At 47.7% G+C, this 18,179-nt stretch overlaps 1 protein-coding gene across 9 annotated transcripts in view; it reads right to left on the bottom strand.

Annotated features, from left to right (window-relative positions):
* Positions 1–18,179, bottom strand: part of LOC148321689 (uncharacterized) — a 33,646-nt gene that overhangs the window by 8,764 nt on the left and 6,703 nt on the right. For 5 of the 9 annotated variants that reach the window (XM_088278726.1, XM_088278724.1, XM_088278725.1 and 2 more), the window contains 20 exons: positions 15,873–16,054; positions 15,227–15,768; positions 9,036–9,197; positions 8,333–8,543; positions 7,986–8,148; positions 7,778–7,900; positions 4,085–4,210; positions 2,659–2,877; positions 1,932–1,985; positions 1,719–1,760; positions 1,586–1,648; positions 1,439–1,513; positions 1,204–1,290; positions 855–911; positions 734–787; positions 600–653; positions 469–522; positions 344–397; positions 213–266; positions 92–136 (listed from right to left, as the gene is read on the bottom strand). In XM_088278726.1, the coding sequence (XP_088134852.1) occupies positions 92–136; positions 213–266; positions 344–397; positions 469–522; positions 600–653; positions 734–787; positions 855–911; positions 1,204–1,290; positions 1,439–1,513; positions 1,586–1,648; positions 1,719–1,760; positions 1,932–1,985; positions 2,659–2,877; positions 4,085–4,210; positions 7,778–7,900; positions 7,986–8,148; positions 8,333–8,543; positions 9,036–9,197; positions 15,227–15,344 (1,815 nt within the window). In that variant the 5' untranslated portion in view covers positions 15,345–15,768; positions 15,873–16,054. Of the gene's footprint in view, positions 1–91; positions 137–212; positions 267–343; positions 398–468; positions 523–599; positions 654–733; positions 788–854; positions 912–1,203; positions 1,291–1,438; positions 1,514–1,585; positions 1,649–1,718; positions 1,761–1,931; positions 1,986–2,658; positions 2,878–4,084; positions 4,211–5,133; positions 6,079–7,777; positions 7,901–7,985; positions 8,149–8,332; positions 8,544–9,035; positions 9,198–15,226; positions 15,769–15,872; positions 16,055–18,179 lie in introns of all 9 variants that reach the window. The other 4 variants (XM_088278728.1, XM_088278727.1, XM_088278722.1 and 1 more) reach the window with 4 other exon arrangements.

Raw genomic sequence — 18,179 nt, 5'->3', positions numbered from 1 at the left:
GATCGCGCAACTGACAACCGAAGCGGCTACGTTTACGTGTCCGTGCGACAATCAGCGCAACGCTCAGCTACGTCACCACGAAAATACTTACAGCTTCACCAGGGAGACCTCTGGGTCCGACCTCACCGTCGTCACCCTGAGGAGACACAAAAGGAGAACGTGAAAAATGACTTTCTGATGTGAGCCATTTTCAGATTGCCACGTCTCGCTACCCTCTCGCCGTCCTCTCCTTGAGGTCCGGGGGGTCCGAGTGACCCAGTGTCCCCCTGTGAGCAACGACAACAAAGATTAGCCACAAAAGGTTGAAATTGTGTGGCATGCTTCGGTGTAAGCGCTCACTTACCCTGTGTCCTTTGTCACCGGGCAAACCAGGAAGACCATCAAAGCCGCGGTCGCCCTGAGAAGACATCCGCGCCGTTAGCGACCATGTGGCTTCTTTTCGACTTTGGCCAAGTTCAAAAGTGTTACCTTTGTGCCAGGCTCTCCGGGCATTCCACGGGCTCCGTCAGCACCAGCGCGACCCTGTTGGAGGTGGACGGTTAGAAAGCGAGCAGTGTCCAGCCCGCGACTTTGCTGACTTTGAGAACTTTCAAACTCACTCTCCTTCCTGCTTTGCCTGGTGGTCCCATCAAACCTTGAGCTCCTCTCGGTCCCTAACGAATTCACAAGAAAGTGTCAGGATGCCGCTTTCAAAACATCAAACGTTTTACCCATTAATTGCGAAAGTTGTTACCTGAGGACCAGGGTCTCCACTTTCTCCTTTAAGACCATGACTTCCTGGATTTCCCTAAAAGAGACGCATGCATCAACTATAGTTGACGTTAAATAAAATCTCAGGAGGTTGGAGGTCATACCAGGGGTCCAGGACGTCCGGTGAATCCCATTGGTCCAGGCGGTCCTTTCAGAGCCATCTACAATTGACACGTTGTCATTAACGAAAACGACTGAGGAAGTGCTCCTAAATCGTATCAGTCAGTGGAAAAAAAGTCTCGAGACACGTAACGGGAGTGGAAAATCTCATGGGCTCATCCTTCGAGCTTGCTTGGTGCAAGGGAAACAGAAAACAGACTTCCCAGAAGTGTTCCCACCAAGTCGGACGCATAGGATTGCGCAACATGCCTGTGATTGATTTACTTTTGTGTCTCGATACTTTTGTCCATACGACATAAGTGATCACGTATCCTTGCGGCAGACGCGACTCACCCTGGCCTGAGACAAGATGGCGGCGGCTTGGGCTTCCTGAGCAGAAACGACGGGACCTTTATCTCCTCCACTCTGGCCGAAGCGGAACTGTAAAAGTCAAAAGGCAAACAGCATTTGGACCACAGGAGGGCTAAACTTGTCCAAGGAGTAGTCTGGCCCCGTCATGGAGCCACAAAAACATTTGCCAAGTATTTGCTGGGGGGAGGAGCAGGGCGGTGATGTTTCAGTGACTCACTGGCAGCATCACCGAGGATCCGGGTGGTCCGGGAACTCCGTCGGCACCAGGCAGACCGGCCTTGCCGGGAGGTCCCTGCGACATGGCGCAAGCGCATTATTCCGGTGCGTGGTGCACCAAACAGCTGATGTCGGTGCTCAAACTCACCCTCTCACCGGGATCACCAACAGAACCGGGAGGACCGGAGCTACCGGGAGGGCCGGTAGGACCCTACGAGAGAGCGTCAAGACTTGAAAGAAAGAACTTGATGAAGGAAAATGATGTAAGGTCATGAACTCACAGCGGGTCCTTCGGGTCCAGGGGGTCCCTCGATCAGCATACCCTGCGGAGAAGGTTCGACATTTAGGTGGGACCCAATTTAATTTAATTTTAATTTAAAACACTGTTTTGGTTAAGATAAATCCCAAAGAGTCTTTTTTTAAGGTAAGTGTGAATTCAACCTGCTTATTGCGAGGACAGTAAACACAAAGACAGTGATTGTGGGTCCACTCACAGGCTCGAGCACGGCGGGCTCTCCTTTCTCACCCTTCTGTCCTCTGTAGGCCGCCTGAGGACAAACACACAAACGCGGCCGACAACACAGCAACAGTCAATACCGAAAGCTTTCGCTACACAAGGTCGCAATCTCACACAAGAATCCAGCCACACGTTTTCTCTACCGCATATCCCGTTCAGCCTCACGGGGAGCTGCAGCCTCACAATGCCGACGACTCTCTAGACCGCCTGCCGGCCAATCACATTCATACCGGCAACTGAGCGGGAACGTGTTCCCAAGTTGCTGCGCAGAAGTCATGTGAGTGAACACTGACAGTGACTTCTTGAGATAAAACCTGCGGCTGCTCTGATAGGAACTTCGGCTCCTGCGCCGACCACTCGGCCTCTCGGCGGCTGTGCACTTGGACTCGGTGACATAAAGAGCATCGCGGGAATTTGATGCGCCCCCGAATGGCTCTTTATGCACCGCAGACACATTTCAACCAGCAATGTGAGGACGACGCGCTTGCCAATGTACTCGGCGTTTGCACAGAGGTCGCCTTGATTCTTGGGATAATACCTTTGGACTAATATTTTCGATGTTAAATGAAAAACTGGGGAAACACAAAGAGTTTTAAATTTTGCAATTTGAGATGCCGAGTAAACATGACAAATGGCGCCAATCACACTCGGTTGAAATGATCATTTTTGATTTTTTTTTTTGCCTCTGAAGCAAAATGACTTACTCCTGCCTCGTCTGTCACAGCGGACAGGGCGGGGCCGATGTCGCCTTCCACCTGTCGGGCTCCGGGCATGGGCTCGCCGTAGTCCCGGAAGGAATAGTCGTACTCCTTCATGCCCGCATCGCCAGTCACATACTCCTCGGTGAAGCGATCCTCACCCGCACCGTCCGTCGTGGTCGAATCCACTTCTTCCCCAGCCTGAGCCGTCTCCACCTGTGACTGCTTTGGATGTCCGAGGGAGCCGAAGATGACGGAGTGGTGTTTGCCAGGAGGAAAGGTTAGTGAGAGAAGGGAGTGGAAGAGGAGCATAATAAGGAAGAAATTAAATGAGTCTTACCTTGTAAAATGAGACACACACACAAAAGAAACTCGACTGACTCATTATCAACACTTCCAAATCTCAAAGTGGAAACCTTTCGCCCACACGGACTGACGGCAGCAGTGGTGACTTACCCCCCCCCCCCCCCCCCCCCAAGTGGATTTACGCACGAGCGGCGTCTCATTTGAACACAAGCAAAACATCTGGGCTAAACCTCGTGTTTGCTTGCTGAGGTGAATATTTGTCATTTGTTGGGTGAGAAATGAAGAGCGAAAGTTAATGACACAAACGAGTGAACTACGAGAAACACACACCGACGGCGTGGGATGCCCTCGAGTTCACGGAGAGCTTCCGTCAAACACCGACGCGCCACATTGGGTTACCCTTTTTGTCACAAGACGTTTTTTTTGCCGTCATCCCCGCCGAGATGACGACCAAACCCGGTCTTGGTGTTAAAGCAAAAAGGGGAAAGCGTGTTAAAATCGAAATGTGGCGCGCAGTTCGTTGGACAGGAGGATTCTCCTCAAGTGGTCTTGTGTGGCGGCGGCAGCGCCAACAAAACTTTGTTGTGAGGTGTGAGTCCCGCGGTGGAGAGTCATCAGAGTAAACGACAAGAACGGCGGTACCGCGACACTCACTGATGCGCTCGGCAATTTTAGATTTCACCGCGAGGAATCTCATCCACACGTTTGACCAGCAATTACGCTGACTGGATCTCGTCTAACAGATCCCGGCGTGGAAAAAAGTCGACAAGGCTAAGCGTATTCATAATGCGCGTCAATTGGTCTTCGGTTCCTGTTCCGTCCTCGGTGACAACAAAAAAATTTAATGTGTGATCACATTTTCTTTTACGGCAAAATAACTTCAATCTCCCACCACTTTTGGCACCCTCCCATCGTGGCACCAACCTAGCGTAGCTTGATAAAGAGCCAGACAGGGAATTAAAAAAATACATAAAAAAAAATAGAATTAAATGAAAAAAAAAAATCGAGCTATTACGATTTTGAGACGATTCAAAGGGGCTCCAATTTTTTTACATTTAAATTGTGCATTTGTTTAACGATAACCGAAGCAGCATAAGTCGTTAACGAGGTCGTTAGTGTGCGTTACCTGCGTGGGGTTCTCTTCTTGTGCGACCACCTCACCCTCGGGCTCGGGCTCGGGCAGCGTCTCCTCATAGAAATAATCGGTCTCTGCGGCCGTGTTGCCAGCCTCGGAATATTCAGTGTCTACATCCTGATTGGTCGAGTGGGCAGAAAAAGGGGGGGAGCAGGGAGGAAGTAAGCAGATTTGAGCGGAAGAGCGAAGGTTAGCTCAAAGTCTGCTCGCGAGTAACGATGAAGTTATAAGAAGAGAACACAACAGCATTGTGGTTGTCTCGAAGCCAACTCACATGTTTCACAAATATCCCGGAAAAGAAATGTCAGCCGGCCGACGACTATAAACGTCGTCGTGTGCGACGTTTAGGGAGTCGCCGAGACTTAGGTGACATTTCTTTTCACTGTATCGCAGGACAATTTCTGACGGGGTTTGTTAGCGGGCGCTGGCCGACGAAAGCCGACGCTCATCCCAGGAGAAGAAAACATCACAATGGATGCTTCGGGATGTTAGCGGCGCTCACGACCAGAAAACAAGCCGCCATTAAAAAAAAAAAAAGCAGCCTCACAGAATAGATCTCCATGAATTCACCGCAAAGAATGAATCACGTCCGCTTCACGTTGGAAGTGGAAACTGACGGAGCTTTGCGTGAGGCTGCTTTGATCACATGACCAGGAGGAAAGAGCATATTGGAAAAAAGGCAAACAGAACGCGAGAGCACCAGCTGGAGTCGTATTATGTGGAGCGCGCCACTGTGTGCATCGTCCCGCCTCTCGTTTTTGTGTTCAAGGCCAATCCATGCCGCATTCATTCGACCCGCGTGCCGGCGCCTTCCCGAAAGGAGGTCCCGGCCGGTTTGCGCAGCTCGGAGGTAAGAAGGAAAGTGCAGAGTGAGCCATGCTTCACCGTGCACCGTTGGCGTCATATCATATGGACAAGCTGGGCGCACACCGAAGTGCATATGATATATCAACAGAAAGCCCAACATCCTGGAGGTCAGACTGGACAGCCGACCCCCAGATGACGCGGGCGGGACATTCTGACCCAAACCGGAGTCGTACCTGTTGGTAACCGGTGTCAGATTTCTTGGCTGGAACTCCGGTGCCACTCTGCGCGGTCTTGTCAAAGGGTGGGAAAGGTTTATGCAAGGATTTGATGTTGATGTCCAGCACCGCCTTGGACTTGGTGGGTCTCGGGGGAGTGGGCCGGACAGGAGCCGCGGTGGTCAGGACCTTTTTCCCGACGGACGACTTCTCCACCACCGCATTGATGGATTTGCTGACCGTGGGTTTGACGAGGGGCACTTTGGAGACCAGCGTTTTCACTTTGACTTCTGACTTGACGTGAGAGGTTTTGGATGCCTTTGTGGGCTCCGCCTTAGCTGCTTTGGTGGCCTTTGGCGCCTTGGTAGCTTCGACTTTGGATGCCGATGTCGCCGCGCTCACGGTCGACTTCTCTATTTTGACAACGGTTTTGGTTTTTGTAGTGGTTTCAGTTTTTGCGCCTTTCTTTTCGACCACAGTAACTTTGCTGTTGCTCGTAGCTTTAGCCTCACCGCTAACTTTGTTCTCAGTTTTTCCGTTAACTTTGACCTTGACTTCTTTCACCTCAACGCTCGTTTTGCCGCTGGCCTTCGACGCGGCTTTCTTCTCGGCGGAGGACTTCCCATTCCCGCCGACCACCTTTCCGTTTCCTTTGACCTCGACCGAAGCTTTGGTGGTTTTCACCACGACGGCTTTTCCGCTGCTCTTCTTCTCAGCAACCACTTTAGCGCTCTTAGCCGGGGCGGTTGTGGTCTTCACCTTAGCAGCCGACGTGGTCTTGGACAAGAAGACAGCAGTGGCGGTGGCCTTGGACTTGGGTGGCTTGGCTGTAGAAGACTTGGGGGCTTTGTTGGGAAGGGGAGGCTTGACGATTTTGAAGGAGCCGCCCTTCACCGGCTTAGCCGGGGTGGGCTTGGCTTTGGCGGGGGCGGCTTTGGTGGGTGGGGCCTTCACGTTCTTCTTCTAACGTCCGAGTTTGTATATCGGTTGCGATGTTTTATATGTGCGAGCGAGGTGGCAAAGACACAGAAAGGAGAAAAAGATGCGCAGGGTTGGGAGGGGGGACAGAAGGGGGAGAGAAAGACAAGAGTGGCTGTGTTGAGAAACAATGACATCAAGATGGCAAAGGTCTTGGATGATTTTACTGAGACTGCGCAGGCATTACTGGATACAGCAGGGTCCTTCTTTGACATTTTAACCAATCGGGAGCACGTAAGACGTTCAATTTCCCCATCAATGACCCCGGTGACTGATCTCTCCAGTAATGCCTTTCTCAACATGAAACAAAAAAAAAAAAGCGGCGTCGTTGGCCTGATCACAACCGAGCCAGTTGTTGGGCGGAGGGACGTAGGGCGTGGCTGGTACAGTCGCAAATACTCAAACAGCCGGCCAATCAAGACTCGTTAGTCACCCAAAGCATGCGCACTGACAAAACCAAATTTGGATGGGAACCAAAGTAGAAGAAATCCATCAGTATCTCCCGTTTAATACGAGCGACGCGCCCAGTTCAGCCACGCCCGTTCCCGCCGCCACAACAACCCAGCCATGTGGACACATCAACACACATGACATGTAAATGAGTCGACAGAAAAAAAAAAAAAAAGGGTGTTTAGGGGCAATGTTAAATCGTTGAGATGAGGTCGTTGCGAGGGTTGGTGCGTCTCTTGCTTCCTCTGCATATTTGGGCTGATTTGTGGTGGTCCTATTCCTCATCAAAGCATTGATGGGCGGGGTGGGCAAAGAGGGGGTGAGGAGCCGTGAAGCAGGAGGATGAGGACCAAACAACAGATTATATTCGTCATTCCTCAGAGCTGTACAAGTCTATAAACGTTCTTGATGAATGAGGGGGCGGGGCAGGCAATATATCGAAACCTCCCTGACTTGTTCATCCACAACTGGACATACCATGAGAACAGTCTATTTTTTTTTTTGTGTTGTTGTTATCTGGAATGAAAAAAAGGGCAAGGAGGTGCGAGCGAAGCCCCTCGCCGCCATGTGCACAACCAGTCTCAGTAAGCAACGCCGCTCCGCCTTCAGCCATCTTCATGACCACGTTGAATTCGAAATATGAAGGAAGAGGCGCGTATATTCTCAGTGATTCAGATCAAGGTCATCCGCAAAAGTTGAATGGAGGCAACCGTGTTTCATCTTTTAGTCCAAAAGGCTTCTTTGATTTTGAAAAGTGGAGTTCCTCCTATTTAAGTCGTTGGGGGGGGGGTTCCCAAAAATGGGAAATTTTGCTATTGCTAGCTATGACGCCCACTAGCCAAATGCTGAGCTGCACTGTATTTATTTACAGAAGTGCCGAGAGCACAATCACGTCACATTTCCTGATGCGGATTTATTACTTTTTGTTCTATGTTGGAACTTTGCTCCCCTCAGTATTGTTCTGAAAAAAAAAAAAAATCTGATAAATTATTTTTTAGGTGTCAACAAGCCACCCAAAATGAAAAATTCAAAGTGAGCACCCCCAAGGCGCAAACCCACCAGAGACACATCTGGATCAAAGACGAAACCGGTGGCCTCCATTTAACTTTTGCTCATTCCTGTCCTTCAAGATACTGAAAGTGATCTTATTTTTTTGATTGGGTTCCGCGTAAACATCTGAGGCGGCGCGCTGTTGGTGGAACACTCAAGTAGTGCATTTGCTTGTGCTACTCACATAAGTGTTGGGGTCTTGCGCCTGCGTCTTGGGCAGGGGGGAGTCGCAGTCGGGGCTGTAGTGCTCACAGAAGTCGTAGGCGGCCTGAGCGTTGGAGGCGATCAGCAGCTGCTGAATGTCTCCCTGAGCGGGAAAAGAGCCAGGACAAAGATCAGAAGGGGAAATCCCGTGGCGCCCCCCCCCCCCCGACGGAGACCGAGCTCCTCACCTGGAACACTTCCTCGTCGAGCAGTCGGGCTCCGAATACGGTGATGCCGTTGGTGTCCACTTCTGCGTTGTTGCTACGGGGCAAAGCCCGGCTCATCTTCTTCTTGCAGTCCAGCATCAGTGTCACATTCTTCTTGGACACGGAGATTGCGATGCGGTGCCACCTGCAGGCGGGGAGGCGGAAGCCAAGGGCGAATAAATGTGTGACGTGGCCAGGGTGGCGGCAAAAATATGTAACAGTATAAGACTGGCATCACCCCGTACGTGATTTTATTGCAGTAACTTTAAACATTAAGACAGAAGACTTATATTGACAAAGCCCCGCCCCCAGCGGCGCTGGTTACTGACTTGCCATCAGCCAGGTTGACGCCTTTGAAGAGCGGGTAGTCCTCGGGGGCCGGCTTGCCGTGCTGATCCTCGTACAGGAAGACGGGCGAGCGGCCGAGCTCGATGCCGAGCTGCTGGACGCCCTGCTCGCTGTAGACGGAGAGGAGGAAGGCCTGGAGACCGGCGTGGGCCTTCACCAGCGCCATCACGGAGAAGTTCTCCGGGAAGCGACCTGCCGGCGACGAGTCGTCAACGGAACGGTTTAAGATAAATTGTTCGCGATTGGTTGCGTCCCTCCCGACAAATACAGGAGACGGGAAGAGCGTGGAGAGCTTTCAGGTAAAATCCATTTATCCGCAGCAAAGGCTCATGGGAGCGGGCGGCGGGGTACACTTAATAACAACTTGGTCTATAAAGCACAAAAACTCCACTTGCGTCTCCTCACTCAGACGCATAATTACAGAGCGTTTCCGAACATCATAAACCGACGACGCTGATGATGATTGCAGGTTTGCCGCGCTCGGGAATTTCATCACGAGGCCTTGGCGAGCACCATCAAGAGAGCTAGCAATTTTATTTCAACCAATTGAACCAAGCTTGAAAAAAAAAATTTTAAAAAATCAGGAAACGCACATTTCTGTCTCCAAATATAGAGGCTGGAATCAGATTGTTGGATGAGAAAAAAAGATTGAAATATTAAAATGGCGGCGAGTGCTTCGGCTACCTGAGAAGAGCTGCTTGGTGGGGGCTGAGATCTGGGCCTTCTTGCTGATGCGGTAGGCGTGGTCAGGGTTGCTGGAGCGGCGGGACGTGCAGAAGCCCGGGACTTTCTTCACGCCCTCGGGGAGGGTGGTCACCTGCATGGCCTTCAGTACGTCCACGGGGTCTGCGGGGGAGGGATCAACGTTTCCACAACAAACATTTTTTGGGCATCTGGCACAGACATTTGTCGTAAATTTGCTTTCAAACTTAAATTCAGGTATGATTTTTACTTATGTTAATTAATCATTCACTGGACTTGGAGAGTACATTTTGGGAAGCGGTGCTCAGTGTAAAAAGGTCGAGAGCCACTTCGCAAAGAGGAACATTTTACACAATGAGTGCAAACAATTGTGTAGGACAAACCAGCGGAGGAAAAAGTGAAAGTCTTCACCAACACTGGGACAAAGATTCCTTTCACAAACCCAAACATTGGCGCCAACGAAGAAATGAGCTAATTAAAGTCAATAGAAAAGTGTGCCATGGAGCTGTCAGCTGGACTGCGGAGGTGGAACGCAAACAGTCCAAGTGAGTCAAAAATTGCGGCCGCTTTCATGTTTTATACACTTTTCCGAAGAAAGTAAAAGTGTCACAGTGAGAGGAAGAGGAAAAATGACATGGTGGGAAGTTTCTAGTTGGGTTACAGGTGATGACATCATCAGACCGAAGGAGGGATTCCCAATAACAGTGGCGTGCGAAAGGTGGGGCCTGAGGGGGCGTCGGCCACCCCAAACCCCCAAATCTTTTTTTTTTGGGGGGTGCTGTGCTATGAGATTTTGTGACTTGGCTCAGCAGGGTTTGGGAAATGGAGTGAAGGACATTCCAAACATGTGACGCCGTCGTCAGAGGTATTCATGATCAGAGCTCTGCTGAGTGTGTGTGTGTGTGTGTGTGTTTTGGTGCTTCACAAGTGACAGCGTGGTGCTGTGATGGCAGGATCTACTTGCAGCCCCCCCCCCGCCCCGAGCGGCACCAGTACAATGTGGCACTCTGTTTCCAGCTCACGTGAGGCCGAGGCCCTTCCTGGCAGCGGGGCCGCCATCACGCCCGCTAAAACAACACACCAGCCCACGCCCGACCTGGCCCAAAGATGAAAGCGGACCAATCTGAATTTTTAAAAAATGTTTTTGCATTCTGTCCTCCTCATCATCATAAGCGCTCACAGATGGCCGCCCTCGGACCAATTACACGCGCACATTGGGACAGGAAGCAGGCGTCAGCCACACCTACCACGAAGACACACACATACTGTACACACACTCACCGTACTGCCGTCGTAGTTCGCTCCAGTGTGTTTTGACAAAACGCGCCTGAGTTGTTCATGAAAAATCTCGGTTATGATCTTAATGGTGGAAAAAGTGGCTCTGGAATGACGTTTATTAAGACGCACTATTCAGTGGTTCTCAAACTCACGTCCCTGGCCCGATATGCATATCTTAAAAATAACCATATACATACACGTGTATACACATATATGCACCAACATACGTGAAAACACATGTATGTTTATTTCAGTAATATTTTTTTCAGTTTATCGACATAAATGATTATTATTATTACCATTATTTAATATTACAGAATACAAGAAATTATTTATATATTTTTAATTTTACAAATAATATAAATGTATTAAATTATTTATTAAAATGAATTAAAAATATTAATTATACCTATGACTATTTATGTAAGTAATATTTATTATTTTGTTTACAATACATTTTTAACCAATATTTCATAAATCATATATAACAATCACATTTAATAAAATTAATTAAAATATTAAAAACCTCTCTAGATTTATTTTTGTATTTTTCTTTTAATTGCAACAAATTAATAAACCATTATTATATATACATTTGCTTGGTTTACTATTTTTTTTATTTTACCAATTACAATATATCAAATAACAAATTATTGAATAAATACATGTAAATATAATTGCTTATTTTAATCAACCAATTATTTAAAAAAAATAGTGGACTAAATCTGTGAACACATGTCCCAAAAATATCAATTAATTAATTTCCCAAAAATCTAAATATAAACAATGTAAATATAAATTCTATTATTTTAAAGTTTTTTAATAAATACTAAACATTTTTTTTTTTTAATTAAGAAATAAATTTGACCGAACCAATTTTACGACAATGGCTATTACAGGAATCTTAATAATGTAACTTCTCAGCGGGCCGGATAAAAAAAATTAATTAATTAATTAAAAAAAATAAAAAGATCAAGTGGCATACTTTTCCTGGTCCTGCTCTAGTGGTACGGCCGTGTCAAATACCAGACACACACTCCAGCTGACACGCTGACCTCTCACCTATGCACAACTGCCGCATTGTGTGGCCGCTGCCACACACACACACACACTAACACACTCACAAAGTCTGGAGCGCACCAAGGCTGCAGGTAGCTACCTCTAAAACGATTACAGTGAACCCGCCACCTATTCGAGATGCCACAAGAGGACAACAAACCCACGGTGCCAGAAAAATAATAGTGTCTTCTTGAGCCATTTTCCTAGTGAAGTAATATTTTGGTACAAGTTAGCGTTTGCTCCAGATTTAGCCGTCGCTTCCGCCCATCCGCCGACCACACGAGGGAGACCGTTAAGTACAGGTTGGGATTTATGGAGTTTGCTAACAGGAGATACAGTCCACGTCACGAGTACCCAAAACTTGAAATAAGGCGGCTTGCGACTCCTATTCCTAATTATTAAACATTATTTGACTACAATGCAGACCGACAGACAAGAGTCTATATCGTTAAATAGCAGAGGACCCTTTTAAAAATTAGGAATATTAAAAATACCAATATTTTACAGTCAATAACATTCAGCGGAAAATTATATTATTGGACGCGATTACTGATCAGAGAGAGGAACAACCTTACTATCAACTAACAAAATCAATTTAAAGCTAAAGCTAATGCACAAGTAATGAAACGGTTCCCTGAAGTGGTAAGTGAAAGAATTAATGCCCAAGTACCGTTCAGTTGTATTTCACTTTTTATTGCAAATTAGAATAGAAATCCCTTTATTGTCATTGTACTCAAGTGTGCAACGAGATTAGATACGTTTACATTTATATTTAGACGTGCATTTGGTTTAAGATACAAGATTTTTTTTCCCCGATTATTTTAGCGCAAATTAAATAGCAGTTAACGGCATCATGAGTCCAAAATGTCCTGCCACGTTTCACTGCGCCAAGCGTGTTCGAACGATGCGTGTGTGCGCGTGCATGAGTGGCGCTCTGGTGTCTCGTGCGGTTTTGGGGCAGCGAGGCCACAGTCTCGTTTTGGAAGCGCCGGGTGGATGCGGACACCACCGCAGTGGATGGAACCTGTTGGCCCGCAGCAGGATACTCGGACCAAACGTGAATGGCGACCGCACTCACGGGTCTATCACCAGAATTCCTCTCCGCAATTTTTGTCTAGGCTACGTTCAGGAGGTTTACTAGCTCGGTGTGTTTTGGTGCACAACAGTGGAAGGGGTGTCAGTTGAGGCTAAACATCTATAAACATATTTCTCCAGCATTAAAAAGTGACATGATTGTTTGTCTTTCGACGAGACGTGGGGTACACCCTCGACCAAGCGACAGACTCTGAATAATAGAAATGAGGGGGCCCAATTTTGGCCCGTGAACTGTACTTTTCCCACCCCTGAGCTAACAGTTAGCCCAGCCTCATTTATATCTTCTTCCACAACAAGTACAGTGCTGCCTCTCAAAGGTCGGTCCAGTCTTGATACTATCTATCATTGAGCAATAAAATTATCACCATCCTTCCATCCATCCATGTACGTATCATCGACCCTTCCGATAATCTTTTTCTCATCTACACGTCAATTCAGAATCCATCCATCAACCTCCCATAATCTGTCCATCCAAGTGCCATTAGTGGTGGGGCAAAATCATAACCTCATCGTGACTTCAACAAATCCCAAAATGTGCCCTTCATGACACCTCGCACCAAATAGGGAGACCTCTGAATGATTGTGTTTAGCCACAAAAACAATTATTAAGGCACAGAACCGCAGCTGTGAACATTTGTTTCCAAACTGCGCGACGCGTGTCAACGTCTGGAAAAGACATGACGTGCCACGGACTTCATACGAAAAGGGCCCTGCTGGCCTCCCGCACCGCGCCGCGCCAAATAACAGTGAGCAGGAATAGCCCAGTCCACAGACCGCGGCCTATCATTATGGCGCCCCCGTGGAGCGACGCCTAGATCGTCGACGCTCAAAACCGCCGAAAAGCGTGGGCGGACGCTCCATGTGTTCCCTCAAACCTGCTGGGATGATGCGGTTTTGAGTAGGGGAGGGGGTGGGGGGGGTCAAAGGAGGGGTCAGATCAGCTGGGAACGCAGGAGGGACAAGCAAACGTGTGGCAGTTCGCATTCGATGCTAAAACTGCTGATGCTTACATTTTGAATTGTCCGATGTGTGCGCCCCAAAAAAATACATTTGTGGCCAAATGAGTGCATCCTTGCTTGCCTTGCGGAATTTAACAGCCCCTGACATGACTTGAGAGGTGAATTGTCTGAGGCCGCATAGAACGCAAACATTTGCACAAGGGGGCAAAAGTGTGAGGAAGTGAAAACGTGAGAGCAAGCTTCAAAAGCAATGTCGTTCGGTGGTTGGTGCGGACCAGGAAAGTTGACTTAGCACTGTGGATAGACAACGAAAGGTGAGGTGGAGAAATGATTCCGGAGGCGGAGGAGAACCCTCACAGACGCTCCATTCAGAGGAGGCCGTGTTGTGTTTATCCAGGAAGACGGGGCACAGAGCGTCCTTTGAGGAGCTCGATTTGGCGCTTTGAAAAGGACCCGCACGGAGGAGGCACGTCCATGTGGACAAAATGTTTCTCCTTTGAACAGAACCTCTATTCAGATGCGTCTCCTTCTCTTCTGCTCAACTGACACACCTCTCCTCCAGTCACGTTGGCGACATTTTATTGTCCTGTTAGGTGATCTGCTGTGTCATTTGGTTAAACAAAAAAAAAAAAACGTACAAAATGACAAAAATGTTAAGAAATAACTATAAAAAAATTAGGCATATATATATATAATTACACATTAATAACAAATATTTCCCCCCCATGAAATCTATAAAAAAACATTTAGTTTGAATAATTGATACTCCTTGAAAATATATAGGGGACAATATTATAAGAAAAAAATAAAATAAAATAACCACACAAAATTGGAGAGTGACTGTTAAAAAAAAATCATGACAGGGGCTCGGATCCCAAAAGAATCCAACAATGGGAGAAGAATTTGTGAATGCCGAACCGCAACTACGCGGAGTGCACTGTAATTTTCGCATGACTAATTACAATCTGTTGTTACGTTCCGAGTCCTCTCATGTGATACAATTGACTGACTAATTGCACTGGGGTGAAGGGTGGGGGGCACAGGTACAAGAAAAAGGTGGGGGCAGGATTGTGAAGTGGGGGGGGGGGGGGGTGGACGTCACTCAGCCATTATCAAACAAACGTACAGAGAGGCGCTTTCACGCACGCGTAAACACACACGCGAGGCACACTGGCCGCTTTCTCCTGCACACCAAGTCCCATAAGAAGCCATTCATGAGCGGCAAAGTCCACATGGACGCGCATGGCCAAAGAACACACCCAAGGGGAGGGCGAAGTGCGCTGGCGGGGGTCACAATATAACACATTGTGCTAAATTTGATTTGGATTTTTGGTTTTTGTAATAATTGAGAAAACGGCCGCCATTGCTTCCGATTATTGACGCAGGCGTCAGCGCGCACGCGCACCAGAAGGCACCAATGGGCGCCCTGGTGCTCAGGCGGAGGCGATGTGTGGCACGTGCAAAATCGGTGAATATGTGGCAGCAAATATAGACACTGGCTTTTTTTTAGCCATTTTTAAATTAAAGACACTTGCTAAAAATTCACATTTTAAAGTGTTTTGTGTGTTTAATCAGAGTTCAAGATGAGAGCCCCCCCTCCCCCAGTTGTACTTGTTCATGGATTTGCATCGATTATCACACACTTTCCAATCTCCTTTCGTTTCGTTTAAAGTTCATTAACGTACTCGGGACTCAACTGGAGATAAATTATAAAAGCAAACAATCGATAAAATGGAGGACAGACGTTAAAAAGACTCGAAGTCAGGATGCAGGTGGTCTTACCTGCCTGCGCCGGGATGCTCTGGCACAGCGCGAGCACCAGGGCGACCAGGGCGACGGAGGTCAGGTCCGGGCTCCATGGCCTCCGTTTCTTCCGGAAGGGGCAATCTGCAATATCCATAGTGAGCGCGGAGCGGCGGCGGCGGCTGCTGCTGGATGCGAGCGTGTCCTCTCCCAGAAAGACAGCCGACGAGAGGCAGCCGACTGAACCTCCTGCGAGGTGACAAGACTAAAAAAAAAAAAAAAAGGAAGGAAGGAAGACAGCCACCAAAGTGACGGCAAGGGGGGGGCAAAAAAAAAAGTCTTTGAGGGGCAGCCCTTAAAGCTCCATGGAGTCCGCCGGCCGAAGTGCGGGGCACAGACACCTGGAAGCTCGCGCTTTCTCACACCCTTCCCTCACTTTCCCGCTTTACTTTCTCCCACCCGAGTGAGAGTGTGTGCGTGGAGGGAGGGAGCGAGAGAGGGAGGGAGGGACGGATGGAGAGAGTCAATGTGGGAGGGTGAAAGACAGGAAAGTGTGTTCCGTGTGTTCTGGCGGAAAGATTCTAGAAAAGAAGAAGACGGATTAAAAAAAAAAAGACAGATTCAGTTGATTATTATGCATTTCATCTTTTTTTCCCAAAATGTTTTTATACGGTTTTAAAATCACCTCTCCCGAAGGACATGCTCGCGAGCTTCAAGTCGGCCAACCGGAGCTTTGTCCGCTCTTTAAACCACGCCCCCCTCCAAGCCGCTCGCGAGCTGATTGGTCTGCCTGCCGTGGATCCGTTTCCCAACGGGCTTGATCAAAGTGACACCGATCCATCATGATGCTTCCCACCTCCTCTTTCACTGCAACAAGTGCATTTTTTTTTCATGCTGTTGTAAAAGTTTCACATATTTGATTTTTTTATTTCTCTTTCACCTAATTGCAGTTATTTTTCATTTGTTTACATTTTCGTCTGTGGCAGGATTATCGTGCACATGAAAGTTAATTCATGGCCACAAATTAGCTTTTTTTTTTTGCCACAAAATGGGGATAAAATACCATCAAATAATTATTTGGTGTCACAAAATGCAAAATTGAAAATTAAATATTACACACACACAAAAGATTAACTTGTGTCCACAAATGAGATAGAAGGCAACACGTTCAAGGAATGATAAATGCTGGCCTTGTCATACTCGGGTGGGGCCCCAAATTTGATGTAACATGCTCACAAAATATTTTGGGGCCATGAAATTCGAAATTCTGCACATGAAATATTATATTGCGCACACAAAGTGCGACCAAACTCTTCAAGCTTCCGGGTGTTCATTTTACGAGATAAGACAATGTGCGGTTCCGTTTTGCGCTTCGTCAGTTAGTCTGTGTAGAAAGAGAGAGAAAAGAGAGAGATAGAAAAAGAAAGAAGCTTTGGGGGGGGGGGGGGGGGGCGTCCCCATGTGACCATGTAGGGTGGAGTTGTTGAGCTTTTTGATGGCGAAGGAGCGCGAGCAGCTGCAAACCCGAGCTATCATCTGAGCGGCTGCATCCAGCAATTATCGCCAAGGAATGTATAAAAAAAGCTGCTTTGGTTTTCATACCTACATATTACGAAGAAAAATATGAATTTCGATGTTGTCGGGAGCAGGAAACAAACCGATTTTGTGTCAGCGCAAAAAAAAAAAAAAAAAAAAAAATGCACAGGCAGGAAATTTCTGGATTGTGAACAATGATGAGTTGTTTTTTTTTTAAGAACTAAGTCTCTTGTCTAAAAGTTTGGTGTTTGGTTCTGGTCCAGATCAGCCAGCGTGAGGTCTGCTGGACCAGACCTGGAAGTGGGCGCTCGGCTCTCCAAAGACACAAAAATCCAACCTCACTTTGATATAAAAAGTCTACACACCCAAATGCCACGTTTTTGTGAGAAAAAAAAATATATATACATAATTTTGAATCGTGGCCTGTACAAGTTAATTGAAGGGGAAATAAAATATAAAGAGAAAAGTTGCACGCGTATGCATATCCTCTTGCATGTGCTTCTGATTCTGATTAACCCCAAATAAAGTTCAGCTGTTCAAGTAGGCTTTTCCTGACTTTTCTTTTTTTTTTGCTCAATTTTCTTAACTACATCTCAAAACATTTCAACGTGAGCTTTGTTCAAATTTGATTATGAGCATATGCGACAGGCCAATTAAAAAGGCACAGGTTTCCATAGCAACCTTCACAAGACGCTGCATGACATCACGGCAATGGAAATGGGACGTCAGTTCCTGCACATCCCTCGGGAGCGACAGGTGCTTCCACAAGAAAGGGAACTCTTCCATGAGATCATTCCTCACGCTGTCGGCTGGCGCGGGAGAAAACGGGCACAGGCGAGACAGGCGAGCGAGGAGATGAAAACCTCAGATCTAGGGCGTCTCTCTCTCTCTCTCTCTTTCTCCCTCGCTCTCTCCGTGCTCCAAAAGTAGAAGCTTGTAATTAAACTAAAGCAGGCATGTTATATTGCAGACTTCTTTGAAAAGGCTGTACTTTACTGGGCAGGGCACGTACACACGCACACACCGCAGCGCACCAAAATAGATCACGGTGGAGGGAGGAAATGGTAACATTAGAGGGGGGGCGATTTCGGGGTTTTGGTCTTTTCACACCTGCGAGGGTCACGCAGAGAGGCAGCGTCGGCGTTTCGCACGCTGAGCTCGGAGGCCGAGGGGTGCCAGGTAGAGAAGGAATTTTAGACTGGAGAACGGGTCAGTGACTCCGGGTGGCGGCCGCAGGACACGCCCAGTAAGCCGCATACCTCAAATACGCGGGAGGGAGGGGACTGAATATGGGTGAACACGGGGCATGAAGGGGGGGGAGCCAAAGAGAGCCCAGGAGTTTTTTTTTTTTTTATTTAGTATGAAAATGCGGCAGTCAGCAGAGTCTGATATAAAAATATATTCCGAATACCGTACGTACGTATTTCTGTCACGTAGCATGCACTGACTTTAGCAG

This window comes from Idiotropiscis lumnitzeri, chromosome 16 (genome assembly GCF_059441095.1).
Source record: "Idiotropiscis lumnitzeri isolate Australia: NSW breed Sydney's pygmy pipehorse chromosome 16, RoL_Ilum_1.0, whole genome shotgun sequence".
In the NCBI taxonomy this organism is placed as follows: Eukaryota; Metazoa; Chordata; class Actinopteri; order Syngnathiformes; family Syngnathidae; genus Idiotropiscis; species Idiotropiscis lumnitzeri.
This window is presented reverse-complemented; position numbering and strand designations above follow the sequence as displayed.